General features: G+C 44.8%; 1 protein-coding gene and 1 long non-coding RNA gene across 2 annotated transcripts in view; one reads left to right on the forward strand and one right to left on the reverse strand.

Annotated features, from left to right (window-relative positions):
- The window catches only part of LOC120986803 (phospholipase A2 inhibitor and Ly6/PLAUR domain-containing protein-like), a 55253-nt gene extending 35686 nt beyond the window's left edge, over positions 1 to 19567 (forward strand). The window contains exons 2-5 of the mRNA XM_040415505.1: positions 3596 to 3724; positions 6554 to 6703; positions 7413 to 7550; positions 19124 to 19567. Coding sequence (XP_040271439.1) covers positions 3596 to 3724; positions 6554 to 6703; positions 7413 to 7550; positions 19124 to 19311 — 605 coding nt within the window. The 3' untranslated portion in view covers positions 19312 to 19567. The remainder of the gene's footprint in view (positions 1 to 3595; positions 3725 to 6553; positions 6704 to 7412; positions 7551 to 19123) is intronic.
- On the reverse strand, positions 966 to 19779 carry LOC120986804. The gene is made up of 3 exons (XR_005775801.1): positions 19642 to 19779; positions 17466 to 17470; positions 966 to 993 (listed from the first exon to the last, which is right to left on the reverse strand). It is a non-coding gene; the product is annotated as an uncharacterized LOC120986804 (long non-coding RNA).
- Positions 19780 to 21337: the final 1558 nt, after the last annotated feature.

A 21337-nucleotide genomic window follows, 5' to 3' on the forward strand; every position in this document is an offset into this window, starting at 1 on the left:
GCCCAGACTCTCCATGGTGGGAGGAAGGAGTATCAAGACTGGACTTGGTTGAAGACAGGGTGGTGCTTAACCGACTGGAAGCATTATCTGTTGCAATCCAACTGACCACCTGGTCGCACTAATCTGACTTTAAGAGTGGTGTCCTGCACCACCCTGCAAACTGGGACATGAAGCTAGGTATCGTGGATGATTTTCAACGCGCCCAGGGCCACAGCCTCTGCGTGCACCATCAGCATCACGGCCACTTCCCCGTCCCTTACTGCTCGCCTTCTTCATATTAAATGTTTTATATGCTTGAAAGTATGTCACACGTACAGTAACGTAGGATTTGGAACGTCACACAGGAGATATCCCACAGATAATGTCAATGCTGTCACCAGCGGCTAATAAAAAATTACAGGGAATGTCACAGGTATTTGGGATGAGGAAACGCTATACAGGAGATGTACCACCGGTAATGTCACTGTACGCAGCGTCTACGGAAAAAGTACACTGTATGTCACAGATAAAAATTTTAGGCGCACACATTACACTTTAGATGTGGCACTGGTAATGTCACTGTCAGAAGTGGACACCGTCTATTGAAAAAGTACACTGTATGTCACAGATACAATTTTTCAGCGCACACGTTACACTGCAGATGTAGCGCTGGTAATGTCACTGTCAGAAGCGGACACCGTTTACGGAAAAAGTACACTGGATGTCACAGATGTTTTTTGGATGCACACACTTTACACTGCAGATGTGGTGCAGCTAATGTCACTGTCTGCAGCGGCCTAACTATTACACGCTATTTAGCGCAATATGCGCTAAAAATAGATATTGCTGCCACACACAATAGTCGTTAGAATGACTTTTGGGTCTGTAAAGTTTTAGCAATTTAGCGCAGGTTGCGCTAAAAATATAGATTGCTGCTGCCACACACAATAGTTCTTAAAAGGACTTTTGGGTCTCTGTAAAGTTTTTGTAATAAAAATTCTCCTATATCACTCCCTACACTGTCTGTCCCTTCCTCAGCACAGCTCTCCCTGACTAAGACTGAGCCGAACATGCGTCATATATAACACCTGGTGGCGCGTTCCGGCCAGCCAATCACTGTAATGTCAGCAGCCAACATGGCTACTGGCATTACAGTGATGGCAGTACTTACCTGCACGTTTATTAAATGCGTAGCAGCCAAGATACATGCGGGGAGAAGACTCGAGCATTGCGCTCGAGCACATGTGGTATTCGAATGAATACCGCCATGTGCCGAGCATCGAGATGCTCGAGCCGACCTGGTGTTCGGCCGAGCATGCTCGCTCTTCACTAGCAATGTATGTACACAGTGACGTACCAGCAGAAGAGTGAGTGCAGCTCTGGAGTATAATACAGGATGTAATTCAGGATCAGTACAGGATAAGTAATGTAATGAATGCACACAGTGACTGCACCAGCAGAATAGTGAGTGCAGCTCTGGAGTATAATACAGGATATAACTCAGGATCAGTACAGGATAAGTAATGTATGTACACAGTGATTCCAGCAGCAGAATAGTGAGTGCAGCTCTGGAGTATATTACAGGATGTAACTCAGGATCAGTACAGGATAAGTAATGTAATGTACACAGTGACTCCAGCAGCAGAATAGTAAGTGCAGCTCTGGAGTATAATACAGGATGTAACTCAGGATCAGTAATGTATGTACACAGTGACTCCACCAGCAGAATAGTGAGTGCAGCTCTGGAGTAGAATACAGGATGTACAGTAACTCAGGATCAGTACAGGATAAGTAATGTATGTACACAGTGACTCCACCAGCAGAATAGTGAGTGCAGCTCTGGAGTAGAATACAGGATGTAACTCAGGATCAGTACAGGATAAGTAATGTATGTACACAGTGACTGCACCAGCAGAATAGTGAGTGCAGCTCTGGAGTATAATACAGGATATAACCCAGGATCAGTACAGGATAAGTAATGTATGTACACAGTGACTGCACCAGCAGAATAGTGAGTGCAGCTCTGGAGTATAATACAGGATGTAACTCAGGATCAGTACAGGATAAGTAATGTAATGTATGTACACAGTGACTCCAGCAGCAGAATAGTGAGTGCAGCTCTGGAGTATAATACAGGATGTAACTCAGGATCAGTACAGGATAAGTAATGTATGTACACAGTGACTCCACCAGCAGAATAGTGAGTGCAGCTCTGGAGTATAATACAGGATGTAACTCAGGATCAGTACAGGATAAGTAATGTAATGTATGTACACAGAGACTCCACCAGCAGAATAGTGAGTGCAGCTCTGGAGTATAATACAGGATGTAATTCAGGATCAGTACAGGATAAGTAATGTAATGAATGCACACAGTGACTGCACCAGCAGAATAGTGAGTGCAGCTCTGGAGTATAATACAGGATATAACTCAGGATCAGTACAGGATAAGTAATGTATGTACACAGTGATTCCAGCAGCAGAATAGTGAGTGCAGCTCTGGAGTATATTACAGGATGTAACTCAGGATCAGTACAGGATAAGTAATGTAATGTACACAGTGACTCCAGCAGCAGAATAGTGAGTGCAGCTCTGGAGTATAATACAGGATGTAACTCAGGATCAGTAATGTATGTACACAGTGACTCCACCAGCAGAATAGTGAGTGCAGCTCTGGAGTAGAATACAGGATGTACAGTAACTCAGGATCAGTACAGGATAAGTAATGTATGTACACAGTGACTCCACCAGCAGAATAGTGAGTGCAGCTCTGGAGTAGAATACAGGATGTAACTCAGGATCAGTACAGGATAAGTAATGTATGTACACAGTGACTGCACCAGCAGAATAGTGAGTGCAGCTCTGGAGTATAATACAGGATATAACCCAGGATCAGTACAGGATAAGTAATGTATGTACACAGTGACTGCACCAGCAGAATAGTGAGTGCAGCTCTGGAGTATAATACAGGATGTAACTCAGGATCAGTACAGGATAAGTAATGTAATGTATGTACACAGTGACTCCAGCAGCAGAATAGTGAGTGCAGCTCTGGAGTATAATACAGGATGTAACTCAGGATCAGTACAGGATAAGTAATGTATGTACACAGTGACTCCACCAGCAGAATAGTGAGTGCAGCTCTGGAGTATAATACAGGATGTAACTCAGGATCAGTACAGGATAAGTAATGTAATGTATGTACACAGAGACTCCACCAGCAGAATAGTGAGTGCAGCTCTGGAGTATAATACAGGATGTAACTCAGGATCAGTACAGGATAAGTAATGTATGTACACAGTGACTCCACCAGCAGAATAGTGAGTGCAGCTCTGGAGTATAATACAGGATGTATCTCAGGATCAGTACAGGATAAGTAATGTAATGTATGTACACAGTAACTGCACCAGCAGAATAGTGAGTGCAGCTCTGGAGTATAATAAAGGATGTAACTCATGATCAGTACAGGATAAGTTATGTATCTACAAAACTCTGTATCTGTGAAAGTGAAAACTAGTTTTGAGAACATCATCTTATGCAGTAATATTATAGATATGAAATTTCTTATGAACAGTGTAAAATTATGTGTATTTTTCTGTGTTTCGATCTCCTTCCAGGTTATTCTCTAACTTGTATAGAATGCTCGGGTATTGATGAGTTTGATATTGGCATTCCATGTACGGGAATTGTGAAAACCTGCTCTTCAAAGGAGGTTTGCGTATCCAAACATTCCGTGGCCATAATAGGTACGTGGACATCGCTATTGTTACATGGAATATAAAGAAATGCTTTTTCTCTTTTGAGGTATATTGAAAAATTGTATCTTTAAGATTCTGCCACAGAACCATGAATTTAAGTAATAAGAGTGTTTCCCATTTAAACCACTAATGTGTGTAATTTGCAATACCCTGCCTGACCACATGGTGTGCTGTAACAGCAAATCACATCCATCGAAAACAGTGAGCATGTGCAGCATCCAGTCATTGGGAACCTGCATTTACTTTTTATTCAATTTTTTGGGAGATGAAGTGAAAAGAAAACGACAAATCTGTCATTTTGATTTTTTTTTCATTATGGCATTTACCATATGGGATAAATACGTTAATATTTTAATAGTACAGGCATTGCGGGACATGGCGATGCCTATAATCTTGACTTTTTTTATTGTTTATTTTTAATATGGGGAAGTGATTTGAATTTTAATATTCTGTTTATTTTTTAAAACTTTCTCCTTTTTTTTTTTAAGGGGGACTGGACTATTCAATTGTCTGGTCGCTTGTCCCATAGACTGCAATAAATTGCCATATGGGAAATTATCTGTGTTCCTATCCCTATCCTATTTGCCTGTGGCAGGGCTCGTAGGAACATCGCTGTGGCAGGCCTCTGAGCCTTCAGAAGGCACAAGGCTTCCACAGCAGCAGCGGCATTCATCTCGGTGCAGGGGAGCCGTTCATGCCTCAGGAGTACAGCATTCCAGAGAAGAGATGTCTCAGGTCAAAATTGACCACGTTATCTGAAGGGGTTAAAGGTACATGACTGGCATTATTGCCATTCCCAGACTTTACCTCCAGGTGTCTGCTTTGTAAAATACTGGTCTATGATTCCCTCTCAGATTTCAAGTGGGTGCCACTTAAAGATCTGTCGTGTGCCGTACATGTATAGCGCATGTCGGAAAGGGGTAAATCAGTACCAAATGTAGGACCGAAAAAACTGCATGGTATTAATAGGTGGAGATTCACTTTAAAGTCCACACCATATGGAGAAACCCAAATATGCTTCATTTTCATCTAAGCAATTACAGTTACGGTTCATAATTTGCACACTTCTGAGAAAAGACATTCGATACTTTCAAAGGGTGGATTAAAAAGTGATACCCTGCCAATTTATATGGGACATGCCCCCAACATGAGCTATTTGAATGTGTACTAAATATATTCCACAGACAAACCCACCGTTACAGACCCCAAACTAACCCTCCCAAGACCCATACCCGGACCCCAAAATAAATGCAGACCACAGACCAAGCTCCCTAAATGCAAACAAATAAATAAATACAGATTCCAGACCCCTAAATGAATAGACAACCAAGACTAGACCCCTAAATAGCCCAAGCACCAGCGACCCTAAATACATATGGACACCAGACCCCCTACATGAATATGACAGCCTAGAAGTTTAGACCTAACCCCCTCCTTACACTCCCTAGACTACCCCCCCCCTTATTTTCTGACCCCAGACTAAAACCCTCTCTTTAAAGACCCTAGACTAGCCCCCATTGTTGACAGATCCCGGACTATGCTTCCCTAATCACGGAGCCCAGACCTGACCCCACCTCATGATTTATAGACCTGACCAAACCCCCTTATAGATCCCAGACCATAAACCAGACCACCCCCCCCCCTTTATTTTAAGACTCCAGACAAAACCCTCCTGTTTACAGAACAGTCCCGCACTATTTACACACCCTAGACCAAGCTTATCTGTTTACCGAGCCCAAACCAGAACACACATCACTATTTATTATTTATAGACCAGACCGCACCTCACGATTTAAAGACCACCTACTTAAGACCCCAGATCAAGCCCCCTTGTGTTACAGACACTAGACCATAACCTCCCCCCCCCCCCCCCTCTTATTTACAGACCTCGGATTAAACTCCTCAGTTTACAGTCTCTAGACTAGCCGTCCAATATTTACAGATCCCAGACCAGGTTCCCTGTTTGTACTACTGTTAAAGCAGCCCTAAATTAGGGCATTTTAGATACACTCTGGTGTTCCAGATCATTGTACCCCCCCCCCAGGGGTTAATATCCACGCGTGGCTGAGAGACTGAACACTGACACAGAAGTTGGTCAAAGCAATCTCTAACTTTATTTAAATCAGGTAAGCCGTATTATACATCTTCAGAAGAGGGCAGTCCTGACTCCTACTTAAGACCCCAGATCAAGCCCCCTTGTGTTACAGACACTAGACCATACCCCCCCCCCCCCCCCTCTTATTTACAGACCTCGGACTAAACCCCTCAGTTTACAGTCTCTAGACTAGCCCTCCAATATTTACAGATCCCAGACCAGGTTCCCTGTTTGTACTACCCAGACCAGACTCCACCGTACACCAGACTTGACCCCAAACTACCCTTTTACAGCCCTCCAACTACACATTTATACTTACCTCTCCCTGATCCTGCATTACCCTTCACTCCTGGGCACCACCATAGATTTTACCTGTACTCATGATTCTTGCCCACAGGGTATATGCAGGTTTTAGCAAACCACCCTGAGCTTGAAATCATTATACACAAGCCTCCCACATTCCTTGGCCATTTCAGAGAGGTCTTCTCGTTGCTGTCAATGATCTTCACCCATCCCACCCTGTCATGTGTGTAGCATATTTCACCAAGCACGTTACTTTGAGCCACACTTCCCTGTGCTGTCCCACACTAGAATGCTGCAGGCCAATAGCAGTTGAAATTGTGGTGGGGAGAGGCTGTTTCTGAACTAATGGGGAACCAGATCTTCCAGAAAGGTATGTTACCTATAGCTTTAATCTCCATTGAAATTTCTTGTCTTTGCAGGTGGTTTGCAACAACCAAGAGCCTATGGAAGAACTTGTGGGCAACGTGAGCTGTGCTCTGTTTCAGTCAGTGCTAGCGCTCCTTATGGAAGAATAATGATGAGCTTCTCCTGCTGTGACACAGATCGCTGTACTCCTCCCCGTCCCGAATGTAAGTGCTTAAATTCAACTACATAAAGAATAAGAGCTATAGTGTCTCAAAGAGCCCTCATAGATTAGATGCAGTTCAGCCAAACCCAACTATTTCAGCAGGACTAGACAAATTTCTAATTTTTTTTGACCAAGAGTAGACCCTACAGCCAGTAGCGCGAAGTCTGTGTAGTCTGGACCGCCCCCTCGCAACTGGAACAAGTCAATGAGAATTACAGGACCTGGAGACCATTTCTGCATGCCCCCCTCTCCGGCATGGCCGGACCCACAATGGAAATCATATTTACCTGATTCCCCCTCAAGCACCACAGGCATTGGGTCTCCCCATGTCATCATTCAGTTTGATGTAGGTCACATGGCAGTGACTGGCCCCAGTGGTGATGTGTCACCCATGCGTCACAGGACCCAGTAAAATGACACATGGGTGACTGCGGCCAGTTATTGACTGGGGCCTGTCATTGACTGTAGATGCCACTTGACCCACCTCAAGCTGAATATTGACGCAAGGAGACCCGAGACCTGCGGTGCCCAATTACGAATAATGGAACCAGAACCCAGCAGCAAGGATCAGGTAAGTATCAGTATGATTCTCACCATGGGTTTGGCCATGCTGGAGGGGTCTGCAGAAAAGGTCACCAGGGGTGAACAACCCCTTTAAATTCTCTGCAGTTTATTCTGAATTGTCTCCATCTTTACTTCTCCAATGTTAGTGCCTTCTATATCCTCTGAAAAAAATGGCGTTGTCTGCAAGACCTGCCAGAGCAAGGAAAACGTTCCCTGTGACTCTACGACTTACATGGACTGTGTCGGAGAAGAAACAAAGTGCTTTTCTCAGGTGACAAGTTCAGGTAATTATCTAAAACTCTAAATTGATAACTAATAGGTCGGAACTCTGGTCTCTTGGTCACCTATCTCCGCCTACAAGTATTTTTGATTATGTCCGCGTGTTCCTTGTTACTAAAGCAGAAGTCGATCTGTAGTGTAACTCAACAGATTTGGCTTGGGGCTACTCCTAAGGGTGTTATCTAAGTGTCCCGTCCCCCCCCTAATTTCACCCTTTAACTTGTAACGGGCAGTGGTTGTGGACCCACTGTGCCAACTACCAGTTTCACTTTGTTCTAAACCTAAGGGCGTTGTCCTGGCAGTTCCCTGTTTTTAACCCCTGTGCAGGGATCTGGACTTTGCTGCAGGGATCTGGTGTGGATGGCAGTTGACTCACAGGGGTCAGAGACACTGGTGCGAAGCACCAAGAAAACATGCAAAAGACGTAGTCTGAATACAGTCCAAGGTCAGAACCAGCTGTGTTTGTGTGTATTACCAATTCCAGACCGGGCAATTTACCCTCTTCCTGACCAGGTCTAATTTAGAAAATCTGACATGTGTCACTTTATGTGGTAATTACTTTGGAACGCTTTTACTTCAGAGACTGTTTTCTCATGACACATTGTACTTCATGTTAATGGTAAATTTGAGGCAATATGTTTAACATTTATTTATAAAAAAAAAGCAAAAGTTAACGAAAATGTGAAAAAATTCACTGTTTTCTAAATTTGAATCTCTCTGCTTTTAAGACAGATAGTGATGCCTCATAAAATATTTATTAATTAACATTCTCCATATGTCTACTTTATGTGGGCATCATTTTTGTAATGTAATTTTTTTTTTTTAGGACGTTAGAAGGTTTCGAATTTTTGAAGTCAACTTTTTTAAGGACCAGTTTAGTTCTGAAGTCACTATGTGGGGCTTTTATAATAGAACCAACCCATAAATGACCCTATTTTAGAAATGACAAACTATTCAAAACTGGTTTTTAGAAATGTTAACCCTTTAGGTATTACACAGGAATTAAAGCAAAATAGAGGTGAAATTTCAAAATGTCACTTTTTTTTGCTGATTTTCCATTTCAATAAATTTTTCCTGGAACACATCAAGGGGTAACAAAACAAACCTCAATATTTATTACCTTGATTCTGCAGTCTGCAGAAACACCCCATATGTGGTCGTATACCACTGTTTGGGCACACGACAAGGCACAGAAGGCAAGGAGCACCATATGGTTTTTAGAGGGCAGATTTTGCTGGAATGGTCTTTGGGCACCATGTTGCATTTGAAGAGGCCCTGAGGTAACCCCACAGTGAAAACCCCGAAAAAGTGACCACATTTTGTAAACTACACCACCTAAGGAATTTTTAAGGGGTGTAGTGAGCACTTCACTTAACAGCTGTTTCACAGAATTTTTTTATACTTGGGTGTGAAAATGAAAAATTACTTTTTTTTTTTTTTTTAAGAAAATGGTGCTTTAGGCCCAAACTTTCTTTTTCACAAAAGATAACAGGAGAATATCCCCCAAAAATTTGCTACCCACTTTCTCCTGAATACAGTAACACCCTAATTGTGGTCGTAAACTGTTATTTGGGGATATGGCAGGGCTCAGAAGGGAAGGAGCAGCATCTGGATTTTCTAACCTGGAATTTTCTATCATGGTTTTTAAGAGCAATAACATTTTGTATTTTTTGTTGAATAAGCTGCGTGAGGGCTTATTTTGTGTGAGACAATCTGTAGTTTTTATTGGCACCATTTTGGGGTACATTTGGCTTTCTGGTTGGTTTTTATCTCATTTTTGGGAGGTGACGTCACAAAAAAAGCTGTTTGGTGTCATATTTCAATATTTTTTTTTTACACTGTTTACTTGATGGGGTAGATCATGTGATATTTTTATAGATGCGGTCATTATGGATGCAATGATACCAAATACAGTATGTCTAGTTTTTTTTATTTTTACGTTTTAAAGCAATGATACCAAATATGTCTAGTTTTTTTTATTTTTACGTTTTAAACAATCAAAGTATTTTTAGAAAAAATGTTTTTGTGTTGCCATTTTCTTAAAGCTATATTTTTTTTATTTTTCGGGCTCTAGTCTTGTTTGAGGGGTTGTATTTTGCATGACGAGGCGCCGTTTTTATTACTACCATTTTGGGGTACATACTACTTTTTGATTGATTGATATTATGTTTTTTGTGAGGTGACAAAAAAAAATGTTTTGGCATAATTTTTCTTATATTTATTTTTTTCCACCGTTCACTTGATGGGGTAGATCATGTGAAATTGTTGTAGAGCCAATTGTTACGAATGTGGCAATACCAAATATGTCTATTTATTTTATTTATTTTACATTTTAAACAATGAAAACATTTTTAGAAAAAAAAATCATGTTTTTGTGTTGCGATTTTCATAGAGCCATATTTTTATTTATTTTTTCTGGCTATGGTCTTGTGTGGGGCTCATTTTTTGCGGGATAAGGTGATGTTTTTATTGCTACCATTTTGGGGTACATACAACTTTTTGATTGACTAACATTATGTTTTTTGGGAGCTGATATTATTATAGAGTCGGTCGTTGCGGACGTGGTGATACCAAATATGTCTATTTTTTTTTTTCTTCTATTTTTTTAACATCTTTTAAATAACGGATTTGGGGGGGAAATTTTTTTTATGTGAAACTTTTTTTTTTTTTTTTTCAAAACACTTTATTTTATTTTTTACATTTTTTTATTTTACACTTTGTGTGCCCCATAAGGTCATACAAGACCTCTGGGAGACATTTAACTTCATTTTTATTTATTTTTTTACTATTGATTTCTCCTGTAACTGGGGCTGACATAGTAGGCCGTTAGAGGGGAAATACACCCCCCAGTTCTTTGTTGTTAGGTAAGTGTTGTCTCCGGGGTTTAAACGGTAAAGGTGCGACCCTGCTGTTTGACTTGTCTTTTACTATTCCTTGATCCATGATCTCCAAGAACAGCCTGTCTTCTATGGACATTGCGACCCTGCTGTCTTCTCTTGTCCTGTGGAAAACTGTGCACCCTAAGTGATCTTGCTCACCATCACAGGCGTGGTCTTCACAGGAAGGATCCACGAAAGGACAAGGCACAGGATCTCTGTGTGGCAATTCTTTTATCAGGAAACTGCTCTGACATGGCTGGAATAGGGAAGGACGTCCATTCTCAAGTGTGTTGGTGAGAATACTGTTGACTGAGGTCGGCTTGTGTGCTCCTCCTAGACAGACGTCTCCTATGATGACCCATCCTAGGTCAAGTCTCTGGGCGTATGGAGCATTTTGGTGACCGTTAATCAGTCCTCTAACCTTATGAACTCATAGTATGTCTCTTCCAAGGAGTAAGACTATCGGGGCTTCAGTTCCAGTATCAGGTGAGCTATACGCCTCAGGTGGGGGTAGTATGCCGCTACCTCTGGTGTAGGTATCTCTGACTGGTTGTCAAGAATGTGATTGCACTTCAGTATGGTTGGCAGGGACACACAGGTCTGACCATCTAGGGACTCTACCTTGTACCCAGTTGCCTTCTCGCCGACGTCTCAACGGTACCCGCACATGTCCTTAAGGAGTAGGAAAAACCGGGCCCTACAATGTTGAAGGTGTCGAAGAAGGGGGATTTAGCTAAACACCGGTTGCTTTGATCATCTACGATTGCATATATCTTGATCGCCTTATCTCGGTGACCACCCGGATAAACTCTGACATGGCAAATTTTTGAGCAGGACTTCCCTCCTGCTACTCCTTTACAGATCTCAGTACAGTGAGAAGTGACTACTGCGGTGTCTACGCCAGTGTCTATCTGCTTCCCATCATGCTCTTCTGCTTGGGTGTCACAACCAGACAGCTGAGAAGCTCTGACAGGAGCCGTCCAGAACCTCCTCCTTGAGTTTCTTTGTTTTAGTTTTCAGTTCCTCATCTCGTTAGCCTATCTCAGCTGTCATGCAGTTGGACTGATTGCTTCCCTTTAAGTTCCTCCCCATAATGCATTAGGTTGCGGCTTATACAACTTCCTGGAATGTGTGTGCATGCTGTTCCTAGTTCCCAGTTCCCAGTCGTCTGCAAGATAAGTGCTGTTTATGTATTTGTGATTTTCTGTTTTCTGGATCCAGGTGACCCTGACTCCCTCCGTGTCTGTGTAGGGAGCCGGTGGTCGTGTCCCCTCACTATTGTAGGGTCTTCAGGTGTAAGATAGTCGAGGTACGTGGATATGCGCCCATCCACCTTTGGGGTGTTCGCATAGGCTGAGCAGTAAGGGAGAGTGGTAGGTCTCATGCAGGGGTCTCCCTTTTGTTCCTTAGTTGTGGATCCAGTGAGTCATAGATTATATTGTATTGTCTTGTTTCCCTGTACACCATCCGTGACATTGGGGTGATACCCGAGAGGGTGTTCCAGGGTGTAAAGCCGTGTGGTGTCATGTGCTACCGCATTCTGTGCATGTCACACTGACCTTACAGTTCCTGGCGAAGTGCGATGTTGTAGCGCAGCACCTGAAGCAGATGTTTTCTATGAGGAATTCTTTGCGGTCCTCTAAAGACTTCTCCCTGAAGGCTCTGCATTTTAGTAGAGAATGTGGTTTCTTGTGCAGGGGGCATTCTTTGGTAAGATCTTTGTGTTTGTTCTCTTCTTGAGAAGACTTAAACGGCCTGTAAGGAGAACCTGTGGAGGCAACGTTAGTTTTGTGGACTGCCACTGGTGTTTTATGAGGTTTGACACCAGGGGTAGTGGAACATGACAATGTAAAGTCAAAACTGGGATTGTTTCTGATCCTTGCCTGTTGAGTAACAAAGTCTACAAACACCACAAAGGGGGGAAATGGTACATTATGAACCTGCTTATAATGAAAACCATGCGCGAATCACCTCTCCTGTAGGTTATAAGTGAGTTTTTGGACAATCGGGTTGACACCTCTGGCGGTGTCCAGGAATGCTAGCCCTGGCAGATCTCCTTCTGCTTGAGCAACCTGTACCTCTATTAACAAGTCGTTGAGTTCCCTGAGCTTCTGAAAACCCCTACCCACTATTCTGGGAAAATTATCAATTCTCTTAAACAAAGCATTTTCTATAGCTTCTATTGACCCATGACACTCATCAAGTCTTTCCCACACCATCTTTAGGCCTTTGCCAGGATAGTTTATGTTAATGTCTCTGATTCTTTTGGCTTGTTCAGCAGACTCGCTTCTGAGCCCCTTTACCAAGAGATCTAACTCCTCACTACAGGAAAGATCTAAGTCTCTTATTGCGTTCCGGAAGGAGGCTCGCCATGCCCTGTAGTTCTCGGGGCGATCAGTGAACTTTATAAGTCATTTGGTAACCAGCTACCGTTTAGCAAAGAACTTAGTGAAGTCCATTGTGGCCTGGTTAGCGCCAGTACTACCCGGTGTACTGTTGTTATGCTGCATGTGCAGTTTATCACCATACCTTTTAGAGGTTTCTGGATTAGGACAGTCTGTATAATACCTTTCTGATGCGAAGTGTGTCCCTTTAAGTCGAAGCGAAGGTTGTAGCTTTCGTTCTGCAGGGCGGTAGTTGTGGTCAGCATCGTATTGTCGCATGCTGTCCTGCTGGAGGTACTGTGGTTCAAAGTAGGGCCTTTGATACTCTTCATAAGCTGGCTGATATACTGGATCATAGTTGTCATCTTTTGTCTTGGGATGCTGATGGACGTATTCTGAAACGCACTGTGCTGGATCTTGTTGATCTAGGTCTGGCCCAAGTACTTGGTTGTGTTTCTCAGATTCAGGGAACTCCAAGGCTTCTAGGAACTCTGCTTTGGCTACTTTCTCTGCGGCGAGTTTTTCCAGTAACGCTTGCAGGGTTGCAGTCTCTTCTTCCAGTGACGCTCTCTTTATTTTCTTTGACGCTTGTAGGCGTGCTGTCTCTTCTTCCAGTGACGCTTGCAGGCATGCTCTCTCTTTTTCCCTTGACACTCTCTCTCTTTCTCTTGTGCAGCAAAGGAAGACCTTACTTTTGCAGCCTCAGCTTCTGCACGGGCGAGAGCAGCCTTTTTTTTTATTGAGGACTTGCTAGAGCAGCTTGCTCGTGACCTGGTCCTGTATGATGATGCCTGGCTAGCGGACATTGCGTGCCTTTGCTGGCTGCTTAATGTCTCTGTGCGGACTCAGTTTATGTAAAAATGGACTTCAGCATGGTCTGGATCGTGTTGCACTTGTTTGGGACTGCACTCTCACTTCTTGTGACTTTATGGCAACCGCTGTAATCTTGTACGCAGGACCGTGTGTGTGATGGCAGCTCTGTATAGTCAGATCCACTATCGCTGGTGACTAGCATCTGTTTTACTGTTCTGTCTTCATGCACGTTCACACAGTGTGCAGTCTGACATTCAGCATAAACCATTCCTGTCTTCCAAATAAGAGGACTGTTTTCTGTAGTCTAACTTGTTTATTGGTAGAACAGGAGTATTTGACTGGTAAAACTATAAAAATACAAATGACATGTATAAGAATAAAGCATAGCATGTACCAGCATAAAGCATAGATGGCATGCAATATAACATTAACAGAGAAAACATATGTCCAAAATGGCTGCCTGTACATAAGAGTGCATGTCTAACATCTAACAGAAATAACTCCCTGAGTGACACTTCAACTACTAGAACAGCTCTGCATCACATACTGTCCCTGAAACAAAGGTACATGTCACTCACCAGATATACTTGCACAAAGATGGTGGAGTTTAAGAAGAAGATATGCAGGAGGACAGCTCTGGTGGTGTGTCCTGTAACCTGGAGACTGGAGACTGAGCTGCTCCTTCCCAGAATGCCTAGCACTACCCACAATGCCTTGAACTTCCCACAATACGATAAACTTTATTAACAAGAAAACAAAGTGCAGTACATTTTTACCGCCGCTAGTGCTGGTGCTGTTACCTAACTAATAACTACAGAATACAGCAGACCTGATCTGTAATGATACTGAAATTAATCTCCCAGTGCTGGGACAGAACAAGGTCTATGGAAGACCTGACAGCTCCCGCACTCACCCGGCCCTGGTGATCACATGACCACCGGGCCGGGACAGGAAGCAGCATAGCTAGTTGAGTACTGTGTATACAGGGATCTAGAAGGTAGGGACACCCAGGAACAGTCCCTGCCTTCTCTTTGGGTTACCCTGCTGTCACTGACAGTGGGCCCCCCGCTCTGCAGCTTCACGATTAGCATGCAGCTATGATCTCTGAATGGACGTTCCAGAACGTCCATTCAGAGATAATCGACCAGCCCAAGGATGTTTATAGTCAATGGGCACTCGTGAAGTGGTTAAAGATAACAATTAGGGATGACCCAACCCAAACTTTACAGGTTCGGCATTCGGGTGTAGTAGAAAATCTATATGGATTCCGTTATAACTTAAGATAACGGAATTCGTAGATGGAATGCAAAACTGAAGCCTTTAATAGGCATTTTGTTTTGATCCGTCATAATACACTGAACAAAAATATAAACGCAACACTTTCGGTTTTGCTCCCATTTTGCATGAGCTGAACTCAAAGAGCTGAAACATTTTCTACAGACACAAAAGACCCATTACTCTCAAATATTGTTCACAAATCTGTCTAAATCTGTGTTAGTGAGCGCTTCTCCTTTGCCGAGATAATCCATCCCACCTCACAGATCAAGGTGCTGATTAGACAGCATGAATATTGCACAGGTGTGCCTGAAATGTGCACAGTTTTCGCCTTACTGGGGGGGTCAGAAAACCAGTCAGTATCTGGTGTGGTCACCATTTGCCTCACGCAGTGCAACACATCTCCGTCGCATAGAGTTGATCAGGTTGCTGATTGTGGCCTGTGGAATCTTGGTCCACTCCTATTCAATAGCTGTGCGAAGTTGCTGAATATTGGCAGGAACTGGAACACGCTGTCGTATACGCCGATCCAGCTGTACTTAGCTTTCTGTAGCCTGACTTATCTGTATCTTTATCTTTATCCAGGGAACCTTTCCTCCTGGCTTCTGGGGCCTGTAGGTTGGGCCTCTAAGTCCAGCAGAGTTGAAGGTGCTCTGCTGGCTGGAACACAGCCTTCCCCTAGCAGGGGGTAAGCTAGACTCGACCTCTCCCCTAAAAGGGGTAGGCTAGACTGACCTTCACTAACTAAACTCCTCCCCAGAGGGAGAGAAGAGAATGGAAAGAAGGTTCCATCCTCTGTCCTTGTAGCTCTGCCACTGTTGCCGCCATCTGCTGGTGAACCAGGCACATTACATTAAACATAACAGTTGCATAGAAATAAATATACACATTATACAGGAGCTGGAAATAAGTGCATTGATGACATTATACCAACCATAGAAGATAGTGGAGAGGTGTAAAAGGTGGTAATGCACCTCTGGGGCTTTACACCTCTAATGGTGAGGATAGGCTTAGGCTGTTAGGGTAGTTGCCGGGTGCCACTCCAGAGCAGTGGCCACTCCCCGAGTCAGAGGAAGCTGACCAGAGGGTCAGAGATATCGGTGAAAGCACCGAGGGGAAGTACGTGGTCAGGAAGTCGGAAGTCACGGCAGGCAGCGATCAAGCAAAGTCCAAGGACAAAGGCAAAAGCTAAATCCGATAAATCCAAAAGCATGGTGCGGTACACAAAAAAGCAGAAACTGCAAAAACACCTTCAGACTAGGAACTAGACAAGCTAGTGACCAAGAGTTGCTCAGGCATCTTCCTGGGGCAAGAAGCGCCTTTATATATCTCCTGCCGAGAGACAGAGGGCGTATACGTGCCGCCTCACAATGCAGCGCTCCGGCCACAGGGGGATAATGTGTGAGGTGACGGTGGACCGAGGAATAATAACAGTTAGTTCTTTACTCACAGTTTTGACGCTCCTTGGGCCGGGCTGCAGTGAAGGGGAGAACAGCACCAAATTCTCCGGGGCACGCTCTATTACAGGGGACACCGGCCAGGTGGTGACTGAGGTGCCCTTGATGGTGATTGGATTTCTGGGTGCTTGTGCGGCTGGGCCCCTGAATTAGGTAATATCGTGACACCAGCACCTTGGTGGTGCAAAATGATGAGAGTGGTTGCAGTATGATAGTGGAAGAATGAGACAGGGTCCGAATCCAACTAAGAACTTTACTGTAAGCAGGGTCTGAACAGCAATTTACATCCAGATATAAACAGTCTCTCATGTATATGGAGCTTGAATACTGTAAATCCCTTATAACAGGCTTTATGTGTGGTCCTGTATCAGGCTCAAGTCTTGCTAGAGTATGAAAGCTATCTTCTCACTGGTACTTAGCTCTTTGCCTTGTTCTAATCTCAGTAACGGTGGTTTAGGTCCTTATCTTCTACACACAAGTTCTACAACAGATGGCCTGTCTGTCTTTGAAGTAACGGGGATGCTGCCAAAAGCTAATAAACCTTCACCTTGGTACAAAGGCGCCTAAAGCCTAGTATAATAGCTATTGTCCTTCCTTTGTCTTTTACATAGAAATTATAAAGTCCACTTGGCACTCCAGAAGAGTAGACGGTAGAAGAAGGTCCCACATCTGCCAGTTTCTTGGCTTGACAACTGAGACAACAAATTGGCTCCTCTTGGCCGTGAAGCCCAAGAGAGAGCTGAGAGGGGGGGGGGGGTCCTCTCCTTCCCCCTGCTCCTCACTCCAGCTCCTTCCACTCCAACAGGGGCGTAGCTATAGGGGGTGCAGAGTTAGCAGTCGCTACCGGGCCCAGGAGCCTGAGGGGCCCAAAGACCCTTGTGCCACATAAGAAGACACTAGTATTATAGAAAGTGTATGCAAGTTACACCTCTGGCTGGACCGAAAGGGTTAGGTTAAGAATTTGGTATGGAGGAGGGGGGAGTGCAGTTTCAATTTATGCCTCATGCAGCACGAAGGTTTGAGGGAAGGGGGGCCCAAGCTGAACTCTTGCACCAGGGCCCATGAGCCTTTAGCTACGCCCCTGCACTCCAACTACTCCAACCAACCCCAACTAGGCCTGAACTGTGGTATATATAGACTATGGTGCTATAATAAGTGTAGTGCACCTGACTGTTAACAGGGATTTTACTGCTAAGTGCCCCCGTACACGAGTGGGACGCTACAATAAGTGAGGAGAAAAGGGTTAAACAGGTATGTGGACTAAGTCCTAAGGTAATGATCACTATCTATCAAATATCATAAATTACAGGGTTAGTGATTTCTTAGTTGCATTAAAACATAACTTTTACTTTGGAATTTAAGAAAAAATAGGCCCAAAAATACATAGATATATACAAACAATTTGTGTTCAGAGCGACGGTATGACAGGTAATCGTGCACGGCCGCACCCAAAGATAAATTAAAGAGGGTACTCAGCGACACCCAAATAAAACCCGTACTCCTACCGCTCTGTAGTCTGCGTCCAGGGTGCAGAATGCATCCAAATGATGCCACGATGTTGGACTCCTAAGTAGACGCTCATCTGCTGTAGGGACGGCGGGGTGCAGCTTAGGCCCTGGTTGGCCCTATAAAGTGGTCTGTGGCTTGCCCTGATACTATTGGGGGGTAGCAGCCTAACCACAGGGCACTCGTCCTTAGAAGGGCGACCCCGTCCGGAACCTTGCCCTGTCGCCTGCCCCTGAATGGCCCTATTCTAGTCCCGCTCCCTACATGCACGTTTTACTCCCGTGGCTTATCTAAGGATGCCCGATTTAAGGTGGAGCATTATCTAGCACTCCATATAATAGTCCACTTACGACCAGTTGATGGGATTATATTTGCCATCACTGGATCGTTAGAAGTCTTTAGAGTCCTACACATCTCCCCTGATGATGTTATCTTGCTGAAACGTGCATGTAGGGAGCGGGACTACAATAGGGCCATTCAGGGCCAGGCGACAGGGCAAGGTTCCGGACGGGGTCGCCCTTCTTAGGACGAGTGCCCTGTGGTTAGGCTGCTACCCCCAATAGTATCAGGGCAAGCCACAGACCACTTTATAGGGCCAACCAGGGCCTAAGCTGCACCCCGCCGTCCCTACAGCAGATGAGCGTCTACTTAGGAGTCCAACATCGTGGCATCATTTGGACGCATTCTGCACCCTGGACGCAGACTACAGAGCGGTAGGAGTACGGGTTTTATTTGGGTGTCGCTGAGTACCCTCTTTAATTTATCTTTGGTTGCCGCCGTGCACGATTACCTGTCATACCGTCGCTCTGTTAGCTCTTGTTAGCAATGTCCCTCTGACTGCAAACTCTAGACTGAGCTAGGGGCGGACCTAGGTCACTCTCCCAGCCTCCTTCAGGGGAGGAGTCAGTATTGTTAACCCAGACAAAACCATACAAAACTATAAGGGCGCAATGCAATACATTAGATAACAATACATAACAATAACTATTTGCCAGTACCCTATTATAGTATACTGCACAAGCAGGACACATAGGCTGCGCAGGCAACGGGCAGAGCGCTCCACGAGGAGAAGGTCCTGGCAGGGCTCCAACTAGATAACCAAGCCCAGAGGCGCCTAGAGGATCGGTTCAGGAAGCATTTATACTCGCTGCTTCTTCTATACACCCTAAAGCCCCATGGGTGAATATTAGAAAGTTGCACCCCACTTATACTTGCGCCATCCCTGATCCTTCTATTCATCTTTCCTTTAACCCTCTCCCCACAGGATCGCGGGGAGCGGCTGAACGTGGCTGCGCCACCCCGAGCTTGTGCGCGATTCCTCATAACGAAGGGTCGTTTGGAAATCTGGATTTTAAAGTGGATACCACCTGCACGGACGGAGGTGCCGGCCTCCACTACCGCCTGCATCTGCTGCCCATCACCTTCATTTGCCTCTTCAAGGTCATGAGTTAAAGTCATCGTGAAGGTCAAACGTCCGAACCTTAATCCGCTATTAACGATCGCTTACACCCCATAATTATGTCCGTCAGTCGCCCTCTCGTCCAGTTGATGGCTCTGTCTCTGGGAAAGCTGGGTGACAAGTAATATGGCTCCTATAGGAGAGTCCACCAGGCTTTCCATCACTTATGAACGGCAATCCTCCCATCTCGCTGTCCGGACTCAGGGAAAGCTGGATGAACACCCACAATGGGGGTTGTAGTGGTAGCCATATTGACATAACCTGCTGGGGTAGGAAAGGATAACCCAGCTTGTAAGGTAACCCAGCTTTCCCAGCTAATGAACAGGTAGTCACCTGGGAAAGCTGGGTGACAACCTCTGTGTGAACTGGATTGGTGGCCATATTGGTTGTCACCCCGCTTTCCTATAGTTTTGGGTAATAAAATCTGCTGACTGTGCAGTATATAGTCAGCGATATGAAGGGGGGGGGGGGGGTATATACTATAGACCAGCAGGTGTGGTAGGACTACGACTCCCAGCATGCACACTTGCTTGGCTGTTCTTAGAACTCCCATAGAAGTAAATGGAGCATGCTGGTAGTTGTAGTTTCACACCAGCTAGTGGAGTTCCGGAGGTTGCTGACCCCGGCTGTTGGTTGTCACCCAACTTTCCCAGAGACAGATGTAGCAGCTTTTATCTATAGTCTACAACCCGCAGCTATAAGGAACATATTCGCACAGCGGCCGTATACAATACATGCAATCATTTGGCTTAGGCCTCATGCACACGACCGTCTGCAAATTGCGTATCCGCAAAATACGGATACCGTCCGTGTTGCATTCGCATTTTTTGCGGACCCACGGAATTCAATGGGTCCGTGGTCCTCATTTTGTGGCTAACTATAGGACATGTTGTGTTCATTTACGGAACGGACATATGGACGCAGAAAGCACATGGATCATCCGTACGTTCTCCGCATCCATATATCCCTTCCGGAAAAAGATAGAATGCGGACTACTGCAAAAATATGGACTGTCTCCGTATTTTCCCGGATCTGCGATTTGCAGACCACAAAGCGGATATGGTCACAGGCACGTGAACCGAGGCCGCCGTCAGTATACAGATGTAGCAGAGCTGAATTTCTTGAACTATTTGTGTTTGTGATATCTATCTAGGTAAAGACAATCCGTAGATTTTTCTGCAGTCCTATGTAAAACGACAGACAACACACCGAAGTACAGGAGAAAGATTGTGCCACATGACAAACTCGCCTCTGCAGAACATTCTTTATTATAACGGTAGTAGAGCAGTTACACAGCAAGAACGGTGCCCGCAGGCGTGAGCCCACTTCATTCACCTGCACCATCTGCATCATCAGCAAACGCCACAGCCTGTAACAAGATCTCTGCTTCCTGTCAGTGAATGAAAAATTCTAGTATGCATCCAAAGAGCTGAAAAACAGAGTCAATAAATTGTATCAAGTGTGAAGTAACCATCCTGGACTCCAGACTAGGGGAGGATTGTCTAGACTGGATACATTGTAACAAACCCTCTGCAGTGAGTAGGGGCATTGCTTCTGTAAGGAGAGGTAGTAGGTCATCATGGGGGTCACTATATACAGGGCTGATACTGGTGGAGGGTCATTGTATGAGGGGCTGATACTGGTGGGGGTCATTATATGAGGGGCTGATACTGGTGGAGGGTCATTGTATGAGGAGCTGATACTGGTGGGGGTCATTATATGAGGGGCTGATACTGGTGGGGGTCATTATATGAGGGGCTGATACTGGTGGGGGGTCATTATATGAGGGGCTGATACTGGTGGGGGGTCATTATATGAGGGGCTGATACTGGTGTGGGGGGTCATTATATGAGGGGCTGATACTGGTGGGGGGGTCATTATATGAGGGGCTGATACTGGTGGGGGGTCATTATATGAGGGGCTGATACTGGTGGGGGGTCATTATATGAGGTGCTGATACTGGTGGGGGGCATTATATGAGGGGCTGATACTGGTGTGGGGGGTCATTATATGAGGGGC

The sequence above is a fragment of the Bufo bufo genome, chromosome 1, assembly GCF_905171765.1.
Source record: "Bufo bufo chromosome 1, aBufBuf1.1, whole genome shotgun sequence".
Classification (NCBI taxonomy): domain Eukaryota; kingdom Metazoa; phylum Chordata; class Amphibia; order Anura; family Bufonidae; genus Bufo; species Bufo bufo.